Source organism: Oryctolagus cuniculus, chromosome 3 (genome assembly GCF_051225735.1).
Source record: "Oryctolagus cuniculus isolate XC-2025 breed Fujian yellow rabbit chromosome 3, ASM5122573v1, whole genome shotgun sequence".
NCBI classification, from domain to species: Eukaryota; Metazoa; Chordata; class Mammalia; order Lagomorpha; family Leporidae; genus Oryctolagus; species Oryctolagus cuniculus.
This window is the reverse complement of record NC_142869.1, coordinates 2,732,559-2,756,731: the sequence shown is the minus strand read 5'-3', so window position 1 is coordinate 2,756,731 and position 24,173 is coordinate 2,732,559. Positions and strand designations below refer to the sequence as shown.

Sequence of the window (24,173 nt, the reverse complement as noted above, 5' to 3'; positions counted from 1 at the left end):
AGTGTGCACTGGAGCTCACTGCGGTTCGACCTGCTTCTCTGATAACAACACCTGGAGGCCTGCTATTCCCTACGTGCCCTGTTTATCTCTAGCTGATTTGTAGGAGGCCCTCATGTGTTCTGCATCCTGGAGACAAGTGCTTTGCCACATTTACTTCTCCCACTCTGTGGCTTGTTGTTTTCATTTTCATAATGAAGTTTTTAAATAAGCAGAAATGTTTAATTTCAATAACATGCATCAACTGTATCGTGAAATACCAAAACCCATTACTTTTGTGTACAACAGTTGAAGTCTTTGCCTGGCTCAAGTTCTCAAATATATCCTCCCACATTCTCTCCTAGAAATGTTGTAGTTTCAGCTTAAAGTCTTAAAATTAATTTACTTATTTGGAGGCCTCTGTGTGTGTGTGTGTGTGTGTGTGTGTGTGTGCAGAGAGTGTGTAAGGCAGGGGAGAGGGAAATTTTCCATCTGCTGACTCACTCGCAAAACCACAACACCCAGGGCTGGGCAGGGGCTCCCTGCGGTTCTCCCATGTAGACAGCAGGGACCAGCCATCGCCTGCTGACACCCACAATGCACATGAGCAGGAAGCTTGTTCACATGCAGGGCTGGGACCCGAACCCGTGGACTCCAGTATGGGACGCAGGTGCCCAGGGATGGAGCCGCTATGCCAAACAGCTACCTCCGAGTGCTAGCTCCTAAGTTCAGGTCTAAAATCGAGTGTGATTAGGTTAGTGTGCACCATGTGAAATGAATGTATTTTTCCATAAAAATATCTAATTGTTCCACCCCTGTTTACTTAAAAATAACTTTTCTTTCTTTGCTGAATTACCTTAGGCTTTGGCAAAAATTAGTTGACCACTATGGGAGCCTGAATCCCTGGGCCTTTTTGTCAACCATTATTTTAACGTTTTTTCTGTCATTCAGTTAGGGTCATTTTATGACAATTCCTAAGGCTCACTAATCCCTTTTTCTACATGGTCCAATCTGATCTGCTATTATTATTCGATGAATTTATTATTTATTTATCTGAGAGGCAGAGATAGAGAGAGCGCCCATCTGCTGGTTCATCCAGCAGTTCATCAACTGCGCTGAACAGCTGGGGCTGAGCCGGCCTGAGCTGGGAGCCAGGACCACAGTCCAGGTCCCCCCAGCAGTGCCAGGAGCCCTGGTGCTTGAGTGTCACAGCTGTCTCCCAGGGTCTACGGCCGCAGGAAGCTGGATCAGGAGCCAGAGCCAGGAATTGATCCCAGGTACTCTAGTACTCACCACCCACCTCTCAATGAGGTCTTACTTACAAATATCGTAATTTCAGTTCTATGATTTCCAGCTGGTTCATTCCAGAATTCCCAGATCTTTGCTGAAGTTCCCAACCCGTTCCTCGGCGAGACCTGATGGCTGCTCCGTGTCGCTTGTCCGCTTATTCCAACATCCGAGCCGTCCATGGCTGTTCTCCAAGCGACGGTTTTTCCTCTTGACCGGGAGTCTCCCTTGCTCTGTTCAGTGTCTACTGGACACACTGGGCAGCGCCTCGCCCGGACTCTGCTACCTTTTTTTTTTTTTTGACAGGCAGAGTGGACAGAGAGAGACAGAGAGAAAGGTCTTCCTTTTGCCGTTGGTTCACCCTCCAATGGCCGCCGCGGCCGGCGCACCGCGCTGATCCGAAGCCAGGAGCCAGGTGCTTCTCCTGGTCTCCCATGGGGTGCAGGGCCCAAGCACTTGGGCCATCCTCCACTGCACTCCCTGGCCACAGCAGAGAGCTGGCCTGGAAGAGGGGCAACCGGGACAGAATCCGGCGCCCCGACCGGGACTAGAACCTGGTGTGCCGGCGCAGCAAGCGGAGGATTAGCCTAGTGAGCTGCAGCGCTGGCCCTCTGCTACCTTCTTTAGAAGAGCGTTGGACTTGGTTCTAAGAAGCAGTCATGCTCCTTTGGCTCTGCGCACCCCCTGCTGAGATGGGCTCTAGGCTTTGACGGAGCTCCTCCGCTTTGGCTTGGCAGTCGTGGCCTCAGTGCCGGAATGTGCTGTTTCTGTTAAGACGTGGTCCTTCCCAGAGTTCCGTGCAAGGCTCGAGGTGTTGGATAAGCCCCTCTGCCTTGGTAGGACACCAGTTCCTCATGTCGTCCCCGCAGCACCAGGCGGCGCCTGCCAGCTAGCGCCTTCTCCTGGGCTTCCTGTCGTCTCCCGCCCTCCCCGCTCCCACACACCTAGTTCTGGATGGAGCAATGGCTTTTGAACGCGTCACTCTGCACATTTTGAGGTTCCCTTGGAGCCCAGACTCTGCCATCTAACCGCTCAGTCCGGTATGTCTTGGACCCTGTTCCCAGTGCACTGTGAAGCCTGGACTTGTCCCCTGGGGAAGCAGATGCCACCTGGCTTCAGGCGTGGCCACTGCAGTGCGCAGCTGCATCTGTTCCCTCGGCCTTCTGACGCTGCTCCCTCTGCCTCGCTGGAGGCTCATCGCTGTAACTGGCAGGATGCTTGGTGGATGCACGCTCCTTCTCCATCGCTAGAAGCTTTTTATTTAAATTTTTTTAAAGATTTATTTATTTATTTATTTATTTGAAAGAGTTACACAGAGAGAGGAGAGGCAGAGAGAGAGAGAGAGAGAGAGAGAAAGAGAGGTCTTCCATCCGCTGGTTCACTCCCCAAATGGCTGTAACAGCCTGAGCTGCGCTGATCTGAACCCAGGAGCCAGGAGCTTCTTCCGGGTCTCCCTTGCAGGTGCAGGGTCCAAGCACCTGGGCCGTCCTCCACTGCTTTCCCAGGCCACAGCAGAGAGCTGGATGGGAAGTGGAACAGCCAGGACTAGAACCGGCACCCATATGGGATGCTGGCACTTCAGGCCAGGGCGTTAACCCACTGTGCCACAGCACCAGCCCCTGTCACTCGCTTTTTAAAAACCAATTGAATGCATAGTTAACGAATCCCGTGCTAGTGGGAAACTGATTCCATCGCCGGTTGACGCTGTTTGTAGCATTTCTGGTTTTCACGCCCTGCTGCACAGAGCGCCTTATGAAGATGCTCTTCATTCCGTGTGGCTCCCAACATTGTCCCTTGTGATTTGACAAATGGCCAATTAAAAGGGTCAATTACAAACAAACAAAAATTGATCTTAGAAACAAAACAAAGGGGCCAGCGCTGTAGTATAGCAGGTAAAGCCGCTGCCTGCAGTGCCAGCATCCCAAATGGGCGCTGGTTTGAGTCCCAGCTGCTCCGCTTCTGATCCAGCTCTCTGCTATGGCCTGGGAAAGCAGTAGAAGATGACCCAAGTGCTTGGGCTCCTGCACCCATGTGGGAAGACCCAGAGGAAGCTCCTGGCTCCTGGCTTCAGGTCGGCACAACTCTGGCTGTTGCAGCCATTTGGGGAGTGAACCAGCGGATGGAAGACCTCTCTCTCTCTCTCTCTCTCTGCCTCTCTATGTAACTCTGACTTTCAATAAATTAAAAACTTTTAAAAAATAAAATGAACTTATAGATAAAGAGAATGTTTATCTTCTTGGTTTAACACACATTAACAGAAGTTCTAGTATTTTCTTCCTGTTCCCCCAAGAGGATTCTCATGAACCCCGCGCTCCTGCTCTACAGGGAGTCAGGGATGGAAACTCCACTTCGTTTCCACCACTTGGGCCCCTTCCCTTTGTCACCAGCCCCTCCTGAAGGTGGCATCTGTATTTCGGGGAAGAGCCTCGGTACCTGGCGTGGAGACAAACGTGGCTTTTGACCCTGGACACTCACCTCTGTGCCTACGCCTGGCACTGAGTGTGCGGCCGCATAAGGAGAGCGAAGGATCTTCTCCAGGTCCTGCTCTGAACTCACAGGAAAGGATCCTGGCTAAGCCGCAGTTACTCGCCTCAGCAGCCAGGAACTCGGCCCAGGGGCCCGGCACTGAGGCACCTGGCCCAGTCTGGGCCCAGCAGCCCAGCAGGGAGAGGGAGGAGAGAGGTGGGAACTGGGCTCCGGCACAAGTCCAGCCCCAGCCCTCTTTATGCAGCTGGCCCTGGATGCCCGGCATGGGCACAGAGATGAGTACAATGCGGGCAGAATTGGAGGGTTAGAGTAACACGGGCCTCTGAGCTCTGATGAGGGACAGAGGGAAGTAGAGGCAGTCCCTGGGGAGTCAGGGAGCCCTCCTGAAGGCAGGAGACATGGGAGCCGGGACGTGGCTCTGGATGAGGGTCCCAGCCATCTCTATCAGCCGCCCCGAGAGGGCGGTGGCCGCGTCTGCTCCAACACAGCACCTGGCTGCTTGCAGGTGGATGCATGAGCCTTGGCAAAGACGGGGAGTCATCACAACACACCCGCGGGGCTGGACAGCGGCCACCAGCAAGTCCAGGGCACAGCCAGAGCGGCTGCCCGGTTTCCTCCAGCCAGGACCTGGTACTTGAGGAGCCAGGGCTCCGGGTGCTGTGAACTTAGTGGGGGAGATCCAACCCCAGCTACCTCCCAGTGCCTACCTGTGCAGGTGCAGCACCTGCTCAGAGCACAACAACACCAACACGGTCTGCCCTGCCAACCCGCCTCAGGCCAAGCAGGTGTCACGCAGGTGTTCCCTGGATGTCACCTCCCTCCCCTGTCACTCAACTCACCTTCCCGCCCTGCCACCACGGGGGTCTCCTCCCCGCCCCTCCTCCACCCAGATTCCAGGTTACCGAGAATCCAGAATCCACGACAATCCGCTCAGTTGGGAATATGCTAACATGTCCTTCGGTCTGCAGGAAACACGGTGGCCTCAGCGCTCAGCGCAGCCCCTTCCCTCTCCCACCACCCTTCCCCTGTCCAGACTTCTCCCTACATCCCCATCACTCCCAGGGTTCCCACTCTGGCTGCCTCTTTTCCCCAAGACAGACGGCTAATGGCCAGTATGCTGGGCAAGGCTTTAGAAACCATACCTAATCCCCCAAATTACCTTAAACCCACTGAATGCCCATGGCGGCCTTCAGCTCAGCTCAGGGGGTTCCTTTCCTACAGCCCAGGATCCAGCACAGGGCGGCACCAGCCGGGAACACACAGGGGAGTGACCGGTCCCGGCTGTGGGCTCCAGAGCAGGTGTGGACAGCACCCCGAATTCCTGCTCGGATTCCCAGGGCTCTGGCCAAGGTCACTCCGCTGAGCAGCGAGCAGATGATGTGAACGCACCTGGGCGTGACCCAGACCCGCAAGGCGCACAGACCCGGCACAGCCTCCCCGGCGCAGGTGGAACCCGGACCACACCTGCGCCCACTCCAGCCCACAGTGCCCACCGACTCCTTCCTTCCCAGCGCCCCGCAGAGGTCCCGCCTCCGCCAGCGCCGCCGCCCTCTCCAGGACCCCTCGCCCGCCCGCTGACCCCGGGGTGCGCCTCGCACCGCCCCCGGCCCCCGCCCACCGGCCCTCGGGCCCCGGGAGCGCCCCAGCGCCATCGCTTGCGCGCGCCCGCCCCTGTCGTCCCCGGCCCCGGCGTCCTCGCGGGCCCCGCGCCCCCGTGCCCGCGTCCCCGCGCCCGCTGACGCCATGACGCCGCGGCGGAGGGAGGGGCCGCGCGGGGCCGCGCGGGGGCGGTGGACGGCGGGCAGCTGCGGGCAGCGCGGCCGTGGACATGGGCACCCCGGGCTCCGGGCGCAAGCGGCTCCCCACGCGGGAGCGGCTGACTGCAGAGGACGACGCGCTACACCAGATCGCGCGCGAGGTGAGGCGCGGCCCCCGGCGGTGCGGGACCCGGCCCGGGTCTCCCCGCGCCCCCGCTCTCGCCAGCGGCCTGCGGACCCCGCATGTCCTCGGCCCGGGACAGGCCCCGCGCGAGCCTAGCAGGGGCGCAGCGAGCTGTGGCGGGGCACGGGCGGCCGCCAGGGGCGAGTGCCCGCTTTGTGCGCTGCGGGCGCTGAGGGGTGCTGTGGGGGACCCCGAGGCCGCGTGGCTCTGCCGCAGTAGCCCGGGTGTTCGGCTGCCGTTTGCGCTGGGGGGTGCCGGTGGGGGTCCCCGCGTCCTGAGTCTGGGCGGAGCTGATGCGGGGTGCAGGCGCTCGGTGAGGTTCGGTGGAAGTCGGGCGGCTGACTGACTGCAGCCGAGGTCTTGTGGGAAGTGAACTTTGCGCGCGGTGAACCCCACGCACTGCTGGGTGTCCGTCCCAAGGCCCTTTTTCCCATCCCTGGGTGGGTAGGGGATTCACCTGTGAATGGCAGTGGCGGAGGGGAAGGGAGCTGGTGCCGGGGTCTCCAGGGGACAAAGGAAGCCTGCTTGTTCCTGCTGTGGCCTTGGGGTTGTGTGCCCAGCCTGCGCGGGGACCGAGAGGGACGTGTGCCCACGTGCACGGCCGCCCAGGGTCAGCCTGAGGGAGGGTTGCTGTGCGTCCCGAATCCCACCTGGGGAAACTTCCTGGCAGCTGGGGTTGCTGTGGGCTCACAGCCGCACGCTTCCTGGGATCTGGGGTGTCTCCCACCCTGAACCCCCCGGCTTTGCCTTTGCCCACGTGGGGCGGCCACCAGCATTTGTTGAGTATTCACTGAGAAAGCCTTGTTTTTCTGGTGTGAGACAGAATAGGGCTTTCTGGGCAAACTCCGAGGCCTCCCTGGGAGCCAGGGTGGACACCACACCTGTGATGCCTGCCTCACCCCAGGCTGGGCCTCCGCGCCTCCACGTGGCACCTGCTGTGGTCGTAATCATGTCCTCACCTGGAGAAGGTCATACCCGGGCCACCAACGTCATTCTCACCTCTGCATCCCAAGAGCTCAGCACGGAGCCGGGCGCAGCAGGTACAGGCACTGAGAGGGCCTTTGGCCACCTGTAGCAGTCTGGATGGTGCCAGCACCCTTCCCCATGAAGGCAGCCCCGTGTGCGTGTATCTGGACAGAACCGAAACACAGGACCAGAGCTGACTGGGGAACGCTGGTCCTTGTCTTCCCCTGGTGGCTGTGGGACAAAGGAACGAGAAGAATGAGTCTCCCAGGTCTGCTCTTATCTGCCTGTTCTATAAAAATAGATTGGCTGGAAAGGGGGGGAATGCCCCCCCGGCTGACAGCCCGGAGGCCCCGCCTCCCACCAGGGAGCAGCAGCTGCCAGTCACAGGGATGGACTTGGAGTCAGACCCTGGCTGTGATGTCCTGGGGAAGGGAGCTCCTCCCCCTCCTCTGCGCCTGTGTTCTCTCTGAGAAGGAGGGCAGGAAATCCCCCGGCTGCCAGGACTGGAGAGGGTGAGGGTAGCAGACAGGCACACAGGCACACAGGCACAGAGACACAGACACAGACACAGACACAAAGATACACAGACACACAGAGACACAGACATGCACAAAGACACAAACACACAGACACACATGCACAGACACAAAGATACACACACAGACACACACAGACACAAAGATACACAGACACACAGAGACACAGACATGCACAAAGACACAAACACACAGACATACATGCACACAGACACAAAGATACACAGACACACATGCACACAGACACAAAGATACACACACAGACACACACAGACATGCACACAAGCACAGAAACAGACACATGCACACATGCACAGACACATGTACACAAAGATACACCTGCACAGACACACTCATACTCAGGCACACATGCACATACATACACACAATACAGACACAGATTGAGACACAGATATACATACACGCAGACACGCACACACACAGATACACAGACGTACAAGCACACACACAGATACCAGACACATGCACACAGACATGCATGCACACACAGACATGCATACAGGCACAGATACACGGGCATACATGCACACACAGACACATGTGCACACACAGGCCATATACACAGACATGCAGCACAGATACACACAGACACATACACTTACAGAGACATGCACACACAGTGTGCCCTTCAGTCAGGATGTCTGGGCTGCTAGGACACACCTCTGAACACGTGCGGGTCCTCAGGGGAGGTGGCTGGGCTGGGGTGCAGAAAGTGCGGGGCCTGGCAGGATTCCCACAGCCGCACCGGCAGCTCGGGCCTCTCGACCCCTGTGGGTGGCCTCCTCCCGCGTCCCCGTGAGCCGCCCCCTTCCTGATCTGGGAGCTGTCCCGACACCCAGAAGCTCTCCTTGAGACACCTGCACCTGTCTCCCAGCATCCCTTGGGCCATGCACTGGGACCGGGACACTGGACCCAGGGCCAGGCCCATCCTGGAAGTGGGCAGAGCCAGCCTCCCCTGAGGCTGTGTGGAGGACGGAAGGGACGAGCCCTTAGGAATGTGGCAGGGAGTGGGGTGGACCTGGGTCAGGCGTCCAGGAATGTGCCTTCCAGAGGGAGCGGGGAGATTCTGGCTGAGGCCACGGCCACAGCCATGTGCAGGGGGCCCAGTGCCTCTGGAGCAGGAGTGAGAGCTGGGCTCCGTCACCAAGGGGGTTGCCTTGGGAGGGGGTGGGATCTACAGCCATAGTCCAGGCAGGTGTGCGGCACGGCATGCGGCCGAGTCCAGGCAGGTGTGCGGCACACAGCGTGGTCCTTGTCAGCCACCATAGATGCGTTGGATGTCATCTCTTCTCACTGTCTTGCTGGGCTGGAGCCGGGCTCCATGTTTCCAGGACCAGGCTCCAAGCCGCGCTGTGAGAAGCTCCTGGTTCTCACAGCCGGGAGGGGTGTTTCTGGGGCAGGCAGGGTTTTCTTTCCCCATGGACCACGCTGCGGCGGGCTGGTGGTGTCCCTGGCCTGTTGACACTGCGCCCTGAGTAAGGGGAGATGCTGTCCCAGAGCCCAGGGTGGCTCCCAGGGTTGCTCCAGGATGGAAGCCTCACCCAGGGCAGACCCAGCTGTGAGTGGCAGCTGCCACTCAGCAGGACAGGGCCCTCCAGCGTGGTCCCGCTGTGACCTGTGTCCCCTGGGCGTGCAGCACATCGGCCCCACCAAGGCTGATGTCCCCACCTGTGAGTGCAGGCCACTCAGGGCTCTGGCCCCTTTCACTGGCCAGGTGCCCAGGGCCACAAGGATGTGGCCTTGTGGAGATCCCAGTGCCCCCAGGGCAGCCTGAGTCCCTGGCTGACCCAGCTGAGGACACAGCACGCCACTGGCAGGTGGAAGCATCCCTGTGGTGCGCGCCCCACTCCTGAGCTCCCCGCAGGGCCAGGCTCGGCCACCTCCTCCTCGCTGGGCCCCGGTGAACATGTCCGTGCACGGCGTGCCCCTCGTTACGGGCAGTCCCCGCACACGGGCCGTGGTTTCACTCGGAACCCTTGCAGGTTGCTCTGGGCCACCCTGCTTCCCAGTAGCCCGCATGCAGCTGCCTGTCGGGGGGACGCTGTCCCCTCTCTGCTCGGGCCTCAAGGCCGCTCAGGACAGCTTCGTCAGCTCTCAGCCATGGCTCTTTGTGGACTCGCCTTCCCCAGGCTAGCAGGGGGACAGCAACCGACTGGTCCCCAACTGGGTGGTGTCGTCATTGTCACCGTGGGTTTGCAGTGGGGGGCCGCATCAGGCACCCACCCACCTTGGGAAGGCGGAAGAGTCAGGGTAGAAGCACCTGGCAGGACACAGGGCCATCCACCGTGAGGAGCCGGCCGGCCCAAATCCCGGCTTATCCACCGCAGGGTTCCCAAGGGCCTGAACCAGTGTTCCCCACGGGTTTCATCACAAAGGCCGAGCGAACCCTGCGCCTGGGACCTTGGGCTGTTGGTGTGATTCCCAGTACAGAAGGAAGCGGAGGACTCAGCTGTGGACCATGCGCTGGCCTCTGCTGGCCTGTGGCCCCACCCCAGCTATTCCTGTCGCAGCCAGCTGTCCGTCTGCCCCTCCCTTTTCTGGGGGGAATCTTTAGTGATGTCTCAGTGCTTTTAGGGCCGGTTTGCCTGTGGAGGGTGGGAGGAGGCTTCGTGGTGTGATGGAAGCCATGGCAGCTGGCCTCTCGTGCCAGCGCTTGGCACCCAAGAGCTCCGTCAGGGCATGAGACGGGGGTGGGGTGGGGCTGGGAATGGGTTGTTTTTAGGGCTGTATTGTGCTGGACACCGTAAGAGGCTTTGCTCCATAGTTAACACGGACATGGACGGGCTGAGACACAGGGGGACTTGCCTGAAGTCATGCGGTGACTCAGGGGCACGAGGCCCCAGCCCACACGGCTTCCTTGACCCGCTGCTCGGCTCCATCGGCAGCCCTGTGCCAGGCAGCGTCCTGTGGGAAGCAGACTTCTCCCCACCCCCTGGGACTCCTGTCCCCCGCTGGCCTCCAAGCCGCGGGGCATCCCCAGGGCATGAGCTTTCCGGAGCGAGAGCCCCGTGCTCTTGGCTTTGCTGTGTCTCTGGTCTTCCTCTTGCATGCCGCCATCTTTCATTTCATGGAGGACTTTGCCGTCCGCCGCAGGGCCCTGCGGTGGCCTTTTGGCATGTGGTGCAGCCACGAAGCCGCCCCTCAGGACCCCTGCATCCCATCTCCAAGTGTCTGGGTTTGAGCCCAGCCCCACCTCCGATCCCAGCTTCCTGCTGACGGGCACCCTGGCAGGCAGCAGGTGACGGTCAGCAAGTGCTTGGTTCCTGCCCTGCCTGGGAGACCAGACCGGGGTTAGGACTCCTGCTTGCGCCTGGCTCAGCCTTGGCTGTTGTGGACGTTTGATGAGTGAACCAGTGGATGGAAGATCCCTCCTTCCCTCCCTCCCTGCCTTTCTCCCTCTCTCTCTCTCCCTCCCTCTCTCCTTCTCTCTGCCTTTCAAGTAAAATAAATTTTTTTAAAAAAATTTAAAAAGTATGTCAAGGGGCCAGCACCATGGCTCACTTGGTTAATCCTCCGCCTGTGGCGCCGGCATCCCATATGGGCGCCGGTTCTAGTCCCGGTGGCCCCTCTTCCAGTCCAGCTCTCTGCTGTGGCCCGGGAGGGCAGTGGAGGATGGCCCAAGTGCTTGGGCCCTGCACCCCATGGGAGACAAGGAGGAAGCACCTGGCTCCTGGCTTTGGATCGGTGCAGCACCGGCTGTGGCAGCCATTTAGGGGGTGAACCAACGGAAGGAAGACCTCTCTCTCTGTCTCTCTGTCTCTCACTGTCTATAACTCTACCTGTCAAATCAAAAAAAAAAAAGTATGTCAAATCATGCCCATCGTTATTTAAGCCTCCGGGGGCTGCCCGTGCCGCTCAGCAGAGCCGAGCCTCCGGCCCCTCACTGACCTGGCTGGCGTCCCCAGCTGGAAGGTGAGGATTTGGTGTTGGTGGGCCAGGCTCAGGCCCTCGCCCGCCTGCCTTTCTCCTCCTGCTCACTCACATCTTAGTTACAAGCTCGTTCTGAGTGAGGTCAGCGTTCACCGACAGAATCCAGGCCAGCTGGGGGGTGGGCGCTGGGCTCCGATCTCCGGGGTCACATCCTCCTTCCACCTCTTAGCCTGTGATCTGGGGCCGGTTACTTAACCGCGCGCGCCTTGGAGCCCCTGTGTCACGTGGGAAAACGTCACAAGTGTATTTCTCACAGGTGGTCTTGAGGGTAGAGGCCTCGGCACAGCCATGGCCCGGGGTAGACGCTCGGTAGCTGCTGGTGAACATGCGGGAGGCAGTGCGGCCGCACAGCTCAGCCCTGCGCTGCAACGCGGCCCCCCTCGTTTCAGTGGCCCACCTGTCTGTGCACCTCTCATCCCTAATTCTCTTTTTCCCAAGGAGCAAACAGTAAGTCAGATATTCTGTCCGTGCCATTTTATTCCTCCTGGGAAACCCACCTCCCAGAGCCCTCCGTCAGTGAGCCCGCCAGGGCTGGGTGCTGCCGGGTGTGCTACAGCCGCCTGTCCTTTTGCCGCTGTCCTGAGCGCCCCCCCCTCCATGGGGGTGCGGAGTGGATCCGTGTTTCCTGGGTCCTCGCGGGCTCCTTTCTTGGTTTGCTGTCTCTCGGTGCTGGGACACAGCCTACAGGAGCCCTCCGAGCCGGGGTGCCTCTCCCGCCAGCTGGAAAGTGTCTTTTTCCCACCTCGCATGTGATGGTGGTTTGGCTGTGTGTACAGTTCAAGGTTAAAGCCAGTTTCCCGAAGATCGGAGAAGATTTCTACGTGCGCTGTGGCCTGGTTTCCAGCATGCGATGGAGCAGAGCAGTGAGCAGGAAATGAAAGTAGGACACTGTCCTTGGGCGGGCCAAGGCTGTGGCAGAACCCACAGGAAAAGCAGGGGTTTTGGTAGAAGCAGATGTCGAGTGTGACTTTTTGTCCTCGTGATGTTTGAGCCCTGTGACTGTGTTACCTGTCCAACAACAGCTAAACCCCAGGTTCAAAAAAGTCAAGTTACAAACCATGTTTACCGTGACTTTAATGCATTTCCCTGTTTTATTCCAGCCTTTGGGGTGGTTTGAGAGTTGGGTGCCTGTGTGACTTCGTGTGTTGCGTGGTGTCTGTTTCTACCCCTGGGGGCCGATAGGATCTTGTCTTTCTCCTCCGGGTTCTCGATGTTCGTTATCCACAGGGTCGCTCAGTCTAGACGCTCAGACCCTGACACTCTGAGGCTTTCTTGAACTCCTCCCCCCGTCCTCTTGCGGGACCCCCTGCTGAATGGGAAGAAGCTTGCGGGCGAGCGCCCAGCACCGCCTTCCGTTCCGTGGAGTTTGCTGTTCCGTGTCTGATTTCAGGAGTGTTTGGGGTGCCTCTCCCGTTTTGTAGTCTGTTATCTTGATTCACTCATGCAGCAGCCTTTCCGACTGCTCTAAGGTGTTCCCTCTGCTTCTCTGGTTCTCCCGAAAATTTCTTCTGCTTCCCGCACTTGGACCTGCCTCACCCGCTTCCTTTGGTGGCTTGTTGGTTTGGCCGCCATCTTTCACCCTGGAGCCTTTCCCGGGTGCTTGGTGCTCCTTGGCGACCCGTCACCTTTGAAGTCCTAAAACGTGGTGACGATTGTGTGAACAGAGGCCAGGAGGGGAGGAGTCCCAGCGCGCGCAGGACACCCCTGAGGCGCAGTGGGGCGGCTGAAGTGCTGGTTCCTTACACACAGCTTGATTTGAGCCCATGTGCGGTCCTTGGCCACCACGTCAGCACCGGTGCTGACCAGCACACTTCCCTAGGGTGACGCCTGCGGGCGGAGTTTCCATTAAGGGAGTGAGTGGTAGGGATAGAGAGGGAAGTGGGAGATCAGTGGGAGCTTATGCCAGGGAGAAGGAGTTAGCCTCTAGTGTCCACCCAGCCCGAGCAAGGGAGCCAGTGCTGCTGATGTTCTGTGATGTCAACAATAGGGAGCAGACACAACCGCAAAAAGTAAGATTTTCGGAGCCGTGGGTACCAAGAGTAACTCGTCTGTTGGCTCGGCAAATTCTCTGAGATCTGAGATACTCTTTCCTAAATCAAATATAAAGCACCTGGGGAGTTGAGGTAGGCAGAATGTGATAGTCTTGGCAGGGGTGGCGCCTTGGGTCAGCAAGTCAGTCAGAGGAGGGCCGCTGGCGCCTGCAGGGTGCATTCCCTGTGGTGGCTCCGCCTCCTCCCTCGCCTGGGGGCCTGAGTGGAGCAGCACAGACCGCCTCCCACCTCCATCCTGTCTGTCAGTCCACGTGGTGCCGCCCCCTTTGCCTTGGCACCTCTCTTTCTTTCTGTCCCCAAGGCTCCTGGGAAGGTGTGGGGTGCTCCAGGCCACGGCTCCTGCAGAGGGGATGTCCTGTTGACTGACAGCTGGCACGACTCCACCCTGGATGCCCCAGGGCACCTGCCAGACACTTCCACTTCTGTCTGTAGGACTCCGCTGGCTGCTGGGAGCGCTGTGTGTGCATGTGTCACACAAGCCCCGTGTCTGTGCGTGTGTCACGCAAGCCGCTCCCCTGGGTACCCACTGTGCACTTGTTGGACTGCGTTTCAAGTGTTCTTTCATTTAACTTGATTGAAATTTAAAGAGCCACGCAGGGATAGTGGCTGCCTTATCAGCCAGCACAGCTGCAAAGCATGTTACGCAGAGGCACGCCCCGTGATGTGGAGTGCCTACGGACTCCCGCGGGGCCGTCAGTCACGCGTGATGGGCAGAGGAGAGGAGTGGGGTGGTGGTGCGGCGGGCGGGGCTGCGCCTGTGGTGAGAAGATGCACAGGTTGATGGAAAAGGCACAGCCAGCCTCCTTAGGCTGTGTAGCCACGGGTGAGCTGCTGCACCTGAGCCTTCGTCCCTTGTCTGTGACCGGCCTGGTGTCCCTGGGATGGCTGTGGCAATGACAGGGCCCATGGACTACAGGGCGTGCCACCAGGTGCCTGGCAGGTGCCAACCACACAGCGGCGGTCATTGTCACCTTCAAGGGCTCAAGTGTCATCTCTCGCAGGACACAGCAGTGCTTCCCGACTGGCTAGGACGTGCCCATGAGCCACGTGTCCAGGGCTGGGCGGGCAGCTTGTGAGTTTGGGGCTGGAGGGCAGAGGGAAAAGTGGAGAGAGGAGAGAGGGGAAAGCAGGGGGAGAAATACCAGAAAGCCCACCTTCCGTCCATAAGAGGGGCACAGGTGGCCCTGGTGAGGCGAGCTTGGAGAGAGAGCACACGGCTGTAGCACTGGATGCCTGTGCATCGTAGTGACGGGGTCCCCGTGGGCTTTGCGCTAAGTCTGGAGCCAGGGTCCTTGCCTTGCATGGAGACAGAAAGGCCTCCTTGTTCACTGTTGTTTTTGCTTACGGCTCTGCGCTAAAGAACCAGCAGTTGGGGGCCCGCTCTGTGGCACAGTGAATTAAGCTGCTGCCTGGATGCTGGCATCCCCAGTCAGAGCGCTGGTCCAAGCCGCTCTGCTTCTGGTACAGCTCCCTGCTGATGAGCCTGCAAAGGCACCGGATGATGGCCCAGGTGCCTGAGCCTCTGCCACTCACGTGACAGACCTGGATGGAGTTCCGGGCTCCTGGCTTTGGCCTGGCCCAGCCCCGGCCATTGTGGCCACTTGGGGAGTGAACCCGCTGGTGGATGATCTCTCTGTCTCTCTCTCTGTTACTCTGCCTTTCAGATGAATAAAGTAAATCTTAAAAGCAGAGGAAGAGTCAGCAGTATGGCTCCATGAGGCATTCTGGGCCTCGCTCCCAGGCTGCCTTGCTCGGTGCCCAGGGCCTCGGCCAGCTTCCTGGAGAGATGGGGCCCCTGGCTCACTCTGCGCTGTGTATCTTCGGGCTTATCTGACCTCTTAGACGTCACCAGATTCCTGGCCTATTTTTACCACTGCTGAGAGCCAGCTCCGGGGTGAGGGCCGAGGACAGTGAGGCGTGGCCACACCACCTTACAACTCCTTTTTTCAGTTCCTCAAGTGTTTCTCTCTTGTTTCGGGCTTGGGGTCCTCATCCCGGGCACTAGAGCGGGGCTGTGGCGTGCGTGGCTGTGGGACACCTGCCGCCATCATGCTGTCGTCTACCCAGGAGCTGCCGGGAGCTCCCCATTGCCCAGTCGTGGCAACCAGAGCCGTGTCCAGACATCGTCACACACCCTCTGGGTGCGAATGGCCACTGAGACACTGTGAGCTCCGTACCCCGAGCTCTGACCAGGGTCCAGGGCCCTCGACTGCCAGCTCTCGTCGGTGGATGCGAGTGACTGCCGAGCCGCGAGGGGGAGCAGTCACTGGCCAAGCTAAGCTGTGCTGCTCAGCGGTTCTTCTGCCTTTTAAGCCTCTGGGATTGGCATGGAGGGGGCCACAGCCCTTGGAATCTGGGGGCGCAGTCTCGGGGGACAGCTGCAGGCTCAGGTGCAGGCTGCACGTGTGATTACGCCTTGTTGGGCTCTGGAGTGGATGTGAGCTGAGGACGGGGGCTGCTTGCGCACAGCAAGTCCAAGGTCGGGCCCCAGCAGGTGCTTCATCCGTCTGCACCTTCCGCTCACTAGAAGTCCGGGTGTGGCTGCGGACAGAAGGACAGCAAAGACCCCAGCCCGTGCCTGTCTCACCTTCGGGGTGGGGCTGGGGACCCAGCGACTGCACCCCACAGGATGACCCTCCCGATGAGAAGGGACACTGGACATTGGACCACACAAAGACCAGTCGGTGCCACATTTCCATAGAATTAAAATTGTCCCCATAGCTCCTTCAAAGGCAGGCAGCTGCAGTTCTCAAAATAGCTGCTGGGTCATCGCCTTGTCCAGGTTCCCCTCCCAGCAGCCCCGGGTCCCCGCACTGCCTGCCTTAGCACCGCTCCATTGTTCTCCAGCTCCTGCAAGCCGCCCGGGCTGTCCCCCTGCAGCGGAGAGAGCTGTGAAAATCTCTGCTCCCACTGCTCTGTCTGCCCTGGGCGAGGGAGCCCCGGCTCAGGACCCTGCCAGGGAGAGGCACACACACAAAGGCCCTCTCCTAGGGGAACATCAGCCGTGCGCTCCTTGTAGTTCAAGGTTTCACCAATCCTTTTTGCTTTTTGTGGTCACTTTTGCTATGTGTCTCAGCTGTTCTTGCCTGTCCCCTCCAGCTCTGTACCTGGAACAGGTAGCATGCCATCTCGTGGGAGGACGGCCTTCTACGCCAGCAGGCTGGACTCTCCGCTACCCAGCGGCCTGCTCTGAACGTGGGTCTTAAAATACAGCACAGCAGAGCAGGCGGCACCTGTAGCATTCGATGTGCACTGTATGTTGGGGCCCCGTGGCCTGCTCTGTGCGATCCCGAGGAGTTTCAGATGGATGAGGACATGCCTGCCCCCCCCCAAGGGCTCCGTGGGGGAAAAATTATTTCCTTCAGTAGTCGTGGGTCATCTGGTATCGGGGGAGTGAGGACGTGGCCACGGGGAAGCTTGTGACACCACGCAGGCCACAGCCCGTGTCCGGGCCTGCCTCAGCAGGTGCTCGGTCCCCTCCCACCCCACCTGCTGGCTGTCCCCTGCCTCAGCAGGTGCTGGGTCCCCTCCCGCCCCACCTGGCTGGCTGTCCCCCTGCCTCAGCAGGTGCTGGGTCCCCTCCCACCCCACCTGGCTGGCTGTCCCCTGCCTCAGCAGGTGCTCGGTCCCCTCCCGCCCCACCTGCTGGCTGTCCCCTGCCTCAGCAGGTGTTGGGTCCCCTCCCGCCCCACCTGCTGGCTGTCCCCTGCCTCAGCAGGTGTTGGGTCCCCTCCCGCCCCACCTGCTGGCTGTCCCTTGCCTCAGCAGGTGCTCGGTCCCCTCCCGCCCCACCTGGCTCTCCTTTCTGCCTGGCGTCCCCGTGGATGGCGCTCTCTCAGGAGGCGCGCTCCCTGCCATCTCCCACCCCGGACCCTCCTCAGCCTCACACTGGTCCTCACTTCTGCCTCCGTGGACCCGGTGCTCTCTGGGGGCAGCCCTGGCCCCTTCTCTGCTGGGTTCCCAGGGCCTGGGACATAGTAGTCACTCAAGAGCCACCTGTTGGGTCTGTGGGACTCCCCCCTTTCCCCAGCACACAGCAGGCACCGAGTCCCGGGGGTTTAATGGTGAGTGAGAGAGTGGATGAATGGATGGACACACACATGGCCCCGATGAATGGATGAGTGGACTTTGCCTCACTTCTCATTCAGCATTTGGGGAGGGGACCGGCAGATGTGAACTGTGACATAGCATTTCAGGGTTCATATTCTTTTTTTTGGACAGGCAGAGTGGACAGTGAGAGAGAGAGACAGAAAGGTCTTCCTTTTCCATTGGTTCACCCCCCAATGGCCACTGTGGCTGGCGCACCATGCAGATCCGAAGGCAGGAGCCAGGTGCTTCTCCTGGTCTCCCATGGGGTGCAGGGCCCAAGGACCTGGGCCATCCTCCACTGCCCTCCTGGGCCACAGCAGAGAGCTGGACTGGAAGAGGAGCAACCGGGACAGAATCCAGCACCCCAACCGGGACTAGAACCTGGAGTGCTGGCGCCACAGTTGGAGGATTAGCCTAGTGAGCTGCGGTGCTGGCCTAGAGTTCAGATTCTTTTTGCTCTAGAACAAGACATCAGAAGGGCCGTCCACAGTCCCTTAGCATGAACCCCCAGCTCACAGGATGCAGGGGCCACCGTGCCGATTCCTGGCCGCGGGTGTCTGGGCTCCTCACTCAGGGCAGGCTGGTTGGCGACCTTCTCCCCTTTCATGTAACGGGATCTGGAGAGAGTTAAAGCGAGAAACAGGATCCGCCTCGGGGCTCTCTCAGAATCTTTCTCTCTGTCCAAGTCCGTGTCTCTCCCTCTCCTCCTTCGAGTTTCTCCGTTGGCCTTTTGTGATGTATCCAATGTGGAGAAGTTTTTCCGAGTGATCCTGGTGCCAAGGCACTGACCTCACTGGATGTGGGGTGGGGATCGGGTTGCGCTGTGCATTGCCAGTGCACTGAGAACCTGTTCCCAAAAAAGGCACTCACAGTGTCCAGGAAAACTCTGCTCTGGGGGCTGGCGCCCGCCCAGGAGCTGAAGTCACTTGAATCGCGTGTGGAGAACATTCCAGGGTGGCCTCCCTGTTGGGGTGGAGGTGTGGACGGCAGGAATGTAGGTATTAATCGACCCTGCCAGGTGCAAGAAATGGCGATAAATGGCGTCTCTGCCTGACCTCCACCTCACCTGTGTGGTCTCCGGGGAGCAGCCTTTGGGGGAGGAAGGGGGATGGTAGTTGGGGGGCGGGGCATTACGGAGAAGGCTTGGAGATGTGAACTGGGAAGCGGGGAGCCTGGCCCTGGAGAGCACGCAGCCTGTTCTCACAGCGCTGCTTGCTGGTCGTAGCCCCTGTCAGGGCTTCCCTGTTTCCCACAAGACTGACTCAGACTTGGTCGGGAGGCCCCCGCAGCCCTGTCTCTGGTGGGAGTCTCCCAGTGACTGACACAGACTTGGTTGGAGGCCCCCGCAGGCCCTGTCTCTGGTGGGAGCTCCTGTCTGGTCTGCATTTCCAGGCTCCCATCTTGCATCCGCTCATCGTCCTCCCATCTGAGAACCCTTGGTCTTTCCTTGTCTTTCGTTTACAATTCATATTTATTGGAGAGAGGCAGAGACAGACAATTGGCATCTGCTCCAATGCGGGGAGCCAGGAACTCAGCCCAGGTCCCCCACTTGGGTGGCAGGCACCCCACTGCTTGGAAGAGCCATCACCCGCTGCCTCCCCTGGTGTGCGTGAGCAGGAAGCTGGGACCGGGAACGGATCCAGGACTCGAATCCAGGCACTTCCCTAAGGGATGTGGGCCTTCCAACCTGTGTTTTAGCTGCTGCTCCAAACACTGGCCCCTGCCTGAAACTTCTGAAGAGTAGAGATCAGATATTTTGTAGAATAACCCCAAGTTTAGATTTGTCTCATTAGAGCGAGGCTTTAGGTTTAGGAGAATTGCACAGAGGTAAAGGCTGAGATGTACCTCAGAGCCACGGAGAGGGGGAAACGGAACTCCTCCGCCCCCCGGTTCACTCCCCGCATGCCGCAACAGCCAGGGCTGGGCCAGGCTGAAGCCAGGAGCTCCACTCTGGTCTCCCGGGCTCATTAGCAGGGGGCTGGATTGGAAGCGGAGCAGATGGGACTTGAACCCATACTCCACTGTGGGATGCCAGCATCGCAAGCCATGGCTTAACCCAGGGCGCCACACCACGGGCCCCAAAGCCTGCGGTACCGACCGCGACTCCTCTGCAGCTGCGGGTTCCCACGGGGAGCTCGCTGTCCCGCTCCTGCCCTGGGCTTCCTGGAAGCCGTCACTCCGACCAGTCTGAATTCAGGGCGAGGGGGATTTGGTCCCGATTTGTGGTCCTGGAAGTAATTCCTGACGTCAGGAAGAGGAACTTGGCAGCTACGCAGACACCAGCACCCCCACCACGGCTCACCTGTGGGGATGTCGGGGGTCCGTGAGAGCAGGGGTTGGGGAGCCTGCGTGTCACTGTGGCCGCCCCAGCCCCTGGGGTGGCTCACCCACATGCCCTCAACAGCTGGGTCTGGAACGAGCTGAAGCCAAGAACAGGGAACACAATCCAGGTCCCCACGTGGGTGGCAGGAACCCATGAGACAGGAGTTTGGCTTTGAAGGGCTTTTTGATACGAGCATGGAATAGACTCTCCCACAACAGAAACAAGTACCTTCAGTTAGCCAGGCCCTGCTCGGCCACCAGACCTAAGTGAGCGCTGTTCAGTGGGCCTGTTTTGGTTTTTAAAGATTTTATTTATGTATTTGAAAGAGTTTCAGCCAGAAAAAGGCAGAGAGAGAGAGAGAGGTCTTCCATCTGCTGGTTCACTCCCCAGATGGCCTCAGTGGTGCAGCTGAGCCAATCTGAAGCCAGGAGCCAGGAGCTTCTTCCAGGTCTCCCATGGGGTGCAGGGCCCAAGGACTTGGGCATCTTCCACTGCTCTCCCAGGCCACAGCAGAGAGCTGGATCAGAAGTGGAGCAGCCAGGTCACAGACTGGCGCTCATGTCTGATGCCAACACCACAGGTCGAGGCTTAGCCTACTGTGCCGCAGTACGGATCCCCTAGTGGGCCTGTTTTACTTTTCAGCCTACTACACCACGGCGCTGGTCTCCAGTGGGCCTGTTTTTTTTTCTGATTATATTTCCTACTTTCCACTGTTAAGATGAGTATACAGACTGGGATGATCAGCGTGGCACCCCGTATCAGGGTGTAAGTTCGGATCCTGCTTCCCACATGGGCGGGCTGGGACCCCTGCATCCTGTGTCAGAGCTCTGGCTCAAGTCTTCCACTTCCAAGCAGCTTCCCAGTGGGAGGCAGCAGAGGATGGCTCAAGTGCTTGGGCCCCTGGGGGGAGACCTTGGTGGAGTATCAGGCTTCTGGCTCATTCTCTCCCCCCCCCCCCCACCAACAGTGCCTTTCAGGTAGATGAAGATAAACGTATTTTAAAAAATGAGTGAAGACTTTAGGGGGAAAGTCTAAGGGAAGAGAGAGGGAGTCACTGTCTGTTGGGAATTGCAGCAGTGGTGAGCAGAATGTGAGAGAGAGCACGGACGTGCAGCCCAGACGCGGGAAACACGCGTGGCGTGGCGTGGCGTGGAGCAGCGTCAGAGGCTTGTGGGAAAGCCCCTGAGATCTGGCCCGGTTCTCCCCTGTGCTGAGACCGAGCTGTCTGCCCCTCCTCTGCGAGACTGTCCACCGCAGGGACGCTTGGTGAGATCGGGGTGCCGGCAGTGGTGAGTTCACCGCGGGCTCTGCCTGCGCCCTGAGCCCGAGGCCCTGCGTCAGCTCCCGAAGCCGCCACAGTGACGCTGGGAGGTCCTGTCTGGGCCGACGTTCTGTCCCCCCGATGCGAGTTCCCGTGTTGAAGCCCAGATCCCCAGCAAGGCTGTCTGGAGATGGAGCCTCTCAGGAGGGTGTGCAGGCTGAACGGGCTCCCACGGGTAAGAGGAGGAGTTTGTCCTCAGTGCTTGCTCTCTGCACTCAGACCAAGGTGGCCAGGGACAAGGCAGGGAGCCGCTGGCCGCTTGGTCTGGCACGTCCCTGCCTCCAAAGGCCAGGAGACGTACAGGGCTGCCATGCAGGCCTCCCCGGCTGGGGCATTGAATGCTGTAGCTGAGCAGCCTGGTGCCACCCCCCTGCGGAGAGGCTGACCTCTGTCTTGCTCTGCGCGTGCGAGCTGGAGTTCTGTTCACATCAGTCTCCCCACTTAGCATCGCCCTCTCCTTCCCTTCCTTCTTTGACATCTCTGGCTTGGCTGTCGTGACGTCAGGTTAGGCTGGGAGAGCCTGCGTCCCAGGGGTCCAAACAACAAAGGTCTCTCTTGCGCGCAGTAGACGCCTACTGTCTGCAGGTCTGTAGGGGCCTCTGCTCCGCCCAGTGGGACTGCCTTCGCAGCATGGCCTCCTGCTGTCATCACGGCTCCTTCCCTGGCTCTCAGTGCTTCTGCCCACACGTGGCACCTGCCCACACGTGGCACCTGCCCATACGTGGCACGGCCTCCTGGTTCATCCTCGTGGTTCATCATTCCCCAGCACCAGTAGCCAAAGAGAGGGAGACCACGCCCATAGAGGTAGTGCTGCCCCCATAGAGCATGCCACTTCCTCGGGTGGGCGTGGCCAGGCTCCACGTGTGTTGTCCAATGCCCAGCTGTTCACGGCAGGGCCCCGGCACGGTGCTGAGCAGGCTGTGTGTCCTCTGGTGGTGCCATGCTACACTTTCTTCCCCCCACAGTCAGCCTCTCCCAAGGCCAGATTCTCAGCTCCCGGCAGTGCAGGGGGGTCTGGCCTTGGCCTTCTTGATGCCCCATGAGAGGGGCTTCTGGCCACACTGTGTCTCACGCTGTTCTCCGACCAGGCACCACAGCCACTTGCTCATTTCCACGGAGTCCACGAGACACGCGTACTCATTTCTGTGACATTCTGAAATAACAGGTGTAGCGGGGACAGTTTGTTGGTACACGGATCCTTTGTTTTGTTGGGTTTCTTCTTTTTTGAGAGGTAGGCTTACAGAGAGAAACATCTTCCATCAGCTGGTTCACTTCCTAAGTGTTCTCAATGACTGGAGCTGGGCTGATCTGAAGCCAGGAGCCAGGGTCTTCTTCCAGTCTCCCATGCAGAGGCCCAAGGACTTGGCCATCTTCCACTGCTCTTCCAGGCCATTAGTAGGGAGCTGGATTGGAAGTGGGGCAGCCGGGACTCAAATGCACACCCACATGGAATGGCAGCGCCTCAGGCAGAGGCCCAGCCTGCACCGCAGCACTAGCCCTGTTTTGCTTGCTTTGTTTGCGTTCTGATATTGCACTCACTTTGTCCCCACATTGATGTTGTATTTGAACAACTCAGCACGTTCCTCTCAGCCACTGTGGTGTAGCAGGTAAAGCTGCCACCTGCAGCGTCGGCATCCCAGAAGGGTGCCCGTTCGAGTCCCAGCTGCTCTACTTCTGATCCAGCTGCCTGCTAATGTACCTGGGAAAGTAGCCAAGGATGGCCCAAGTGCTTGGGCCCCTGCTGCCCACGTGGGAGGCCCAGATGGAGCTCCTGGCTTTGGCCTGACTCAGCCTTGGCTGTTGTGGCCATTTGGGGAATGAACCAGTGGCTGGAAGATCTGTCTCTGTCTCTGCCTCCCACCCCGACCCCGTGACTCTGTCTTTCAAATAAATAAGTAAATCTTAAAGAAGAAAAAGAAGAAGAGCTAGAAATTGCCAAGATGCTCTTGACTTGCAGTTTAGAAACTGGACCCGTGAGGTGACAGCAGCCGGTTGGAGCGAGCATCCCCACTGCACTGCTGGGGCCGCGGACTTGGTACGTTGGTCTTTTGTTCAGTCATCCCCGATGTTGCGAGATGCTGTGTGACTTCCAGGAAGCCCCCTGCCCTCCAGAAGCCAGCTCACTTCTCCCAAAGGAGAACGGCACAGCCCTAGCCCGGGGCCACCCTGGGGAGGTGACAGACAGCCTCGCTTTCACACATGTTATGCAATGCAACATTTTAAAATCCTTGCCCTAATACTTTTTAAAATGTTCTTGTTCTTTGAATGCTCAGCCGTGGTAGCCCCCAGCTGAATATGTGTGATGGCCCCGGCGTTCTCCCTGGGAGAGCGGTGAGGGGTGGAGGCAGCCAGGGCGCACCTGTGCCTGAGGCCTGAGCCCGTGCGGTAAGCGTGCACCTGACAGCTGCATAGATGAAGAAGTGGCCATGAAGGCACTGGGTTTCTCGGCAGCCTCCCTGCTTCACGGTCTGTTCTGTTCTGAGATGATGCGGTTCTCCCGCGTGCGTCAGCCTGCTCACTGTCACTGCCGGCATCTCCCCGCCCCGCACAGGTCACCCGGTAACGGGTCACCCAGCTCTCCGTGACCCAGTAGAGTAGCGTCCTGGGCGTGGAAGGCCCCAGGTTTACTGTCGTTGCTTAGCTTGTTTTGTGACCTTGAGGAAGTCAGGTGACCGCGGCTTCTCTCTGCCCTCCTGGATGAACCGCTGAAGCCACTTTCCCAGGACCCCCCCCCCCCCGTAGACCGGGAAGGCTGGGGGGCCTGTGTCCCTGTGAGGAGGACTGACAAGCAGGACAGGAACGCAGGGCTCCTCCAGGAGCAGAGGAAGCCCCAGAGCCGCCCGGGGCCGTCCCCCATCTCAGGGTCTCCTCAGCAGCCCCCTGCCCTTTCTGATTTGTGGCCGTTCCGTTGCTTTAAAGGTGACAGGAGTGACAAGGGGGAGATGGCCTCTGTCTGTCACCCTGCACCTGTGGCTGGGCAGTGGCCGCCTTGTGAGTCCCTGCAGGGCCTGAAAGACTTGAGCCTCACCGCTGTGTGCCGGGTGTGGCTGTGTGTCGGGTGTGGCTGCACAAAGCTGGATTAGGGAAAGAGGTGGAGGCAGAGGCGGAGACGGAGCGGGGACTCGATCCTGGCGCTCAGGGACAGGATGCAGGCATCCCAGCCTCACCGGCTGCACCACAACACCACCCACTTTAGTTTTCCAAAAAGAAGGTGGTTTTGTTCAGGCCGCTGTCAGCGGTCGGAG

General features: G+C 59.3%; 1 protein-coding gene across 25 annotated transcripts in view; it reads left to right on the top strand.

The window, feature by feature from the left end:
- Window positions 1–5,501: 5,501 nt before the first annotated feature.
- The window catches only part of LRRFIP1 (LRR binding FLII interacting protein 1), a 129,223-nt gene continuing 110,551 nt past the window's right edge, over window positions 5,502–24,173 (top strand). For 6 of the 25 annotated variants that reach the window (XM_070069998.2, XM_089328859.1, XM_089328861.1 and 3 more), the window contains exon 1: window positions 5,510–5,668. In XM_070069998.2, coding sequence (XP_069926099.2) covers window positions 5,579–5,668 — 90 coding nt within the window. In that variant the 5' untranslated portion in view covers window positions 5,510–5,578. Of the gene's footprint in view, window positions 5,669–24,173 lie in introns of all 25 variants that reach the window. The other 19 variants (XM_070069992.2, XM_070069985.2, XM_017338878.4 and 16 more) reach the window with 6 other exon arrangements.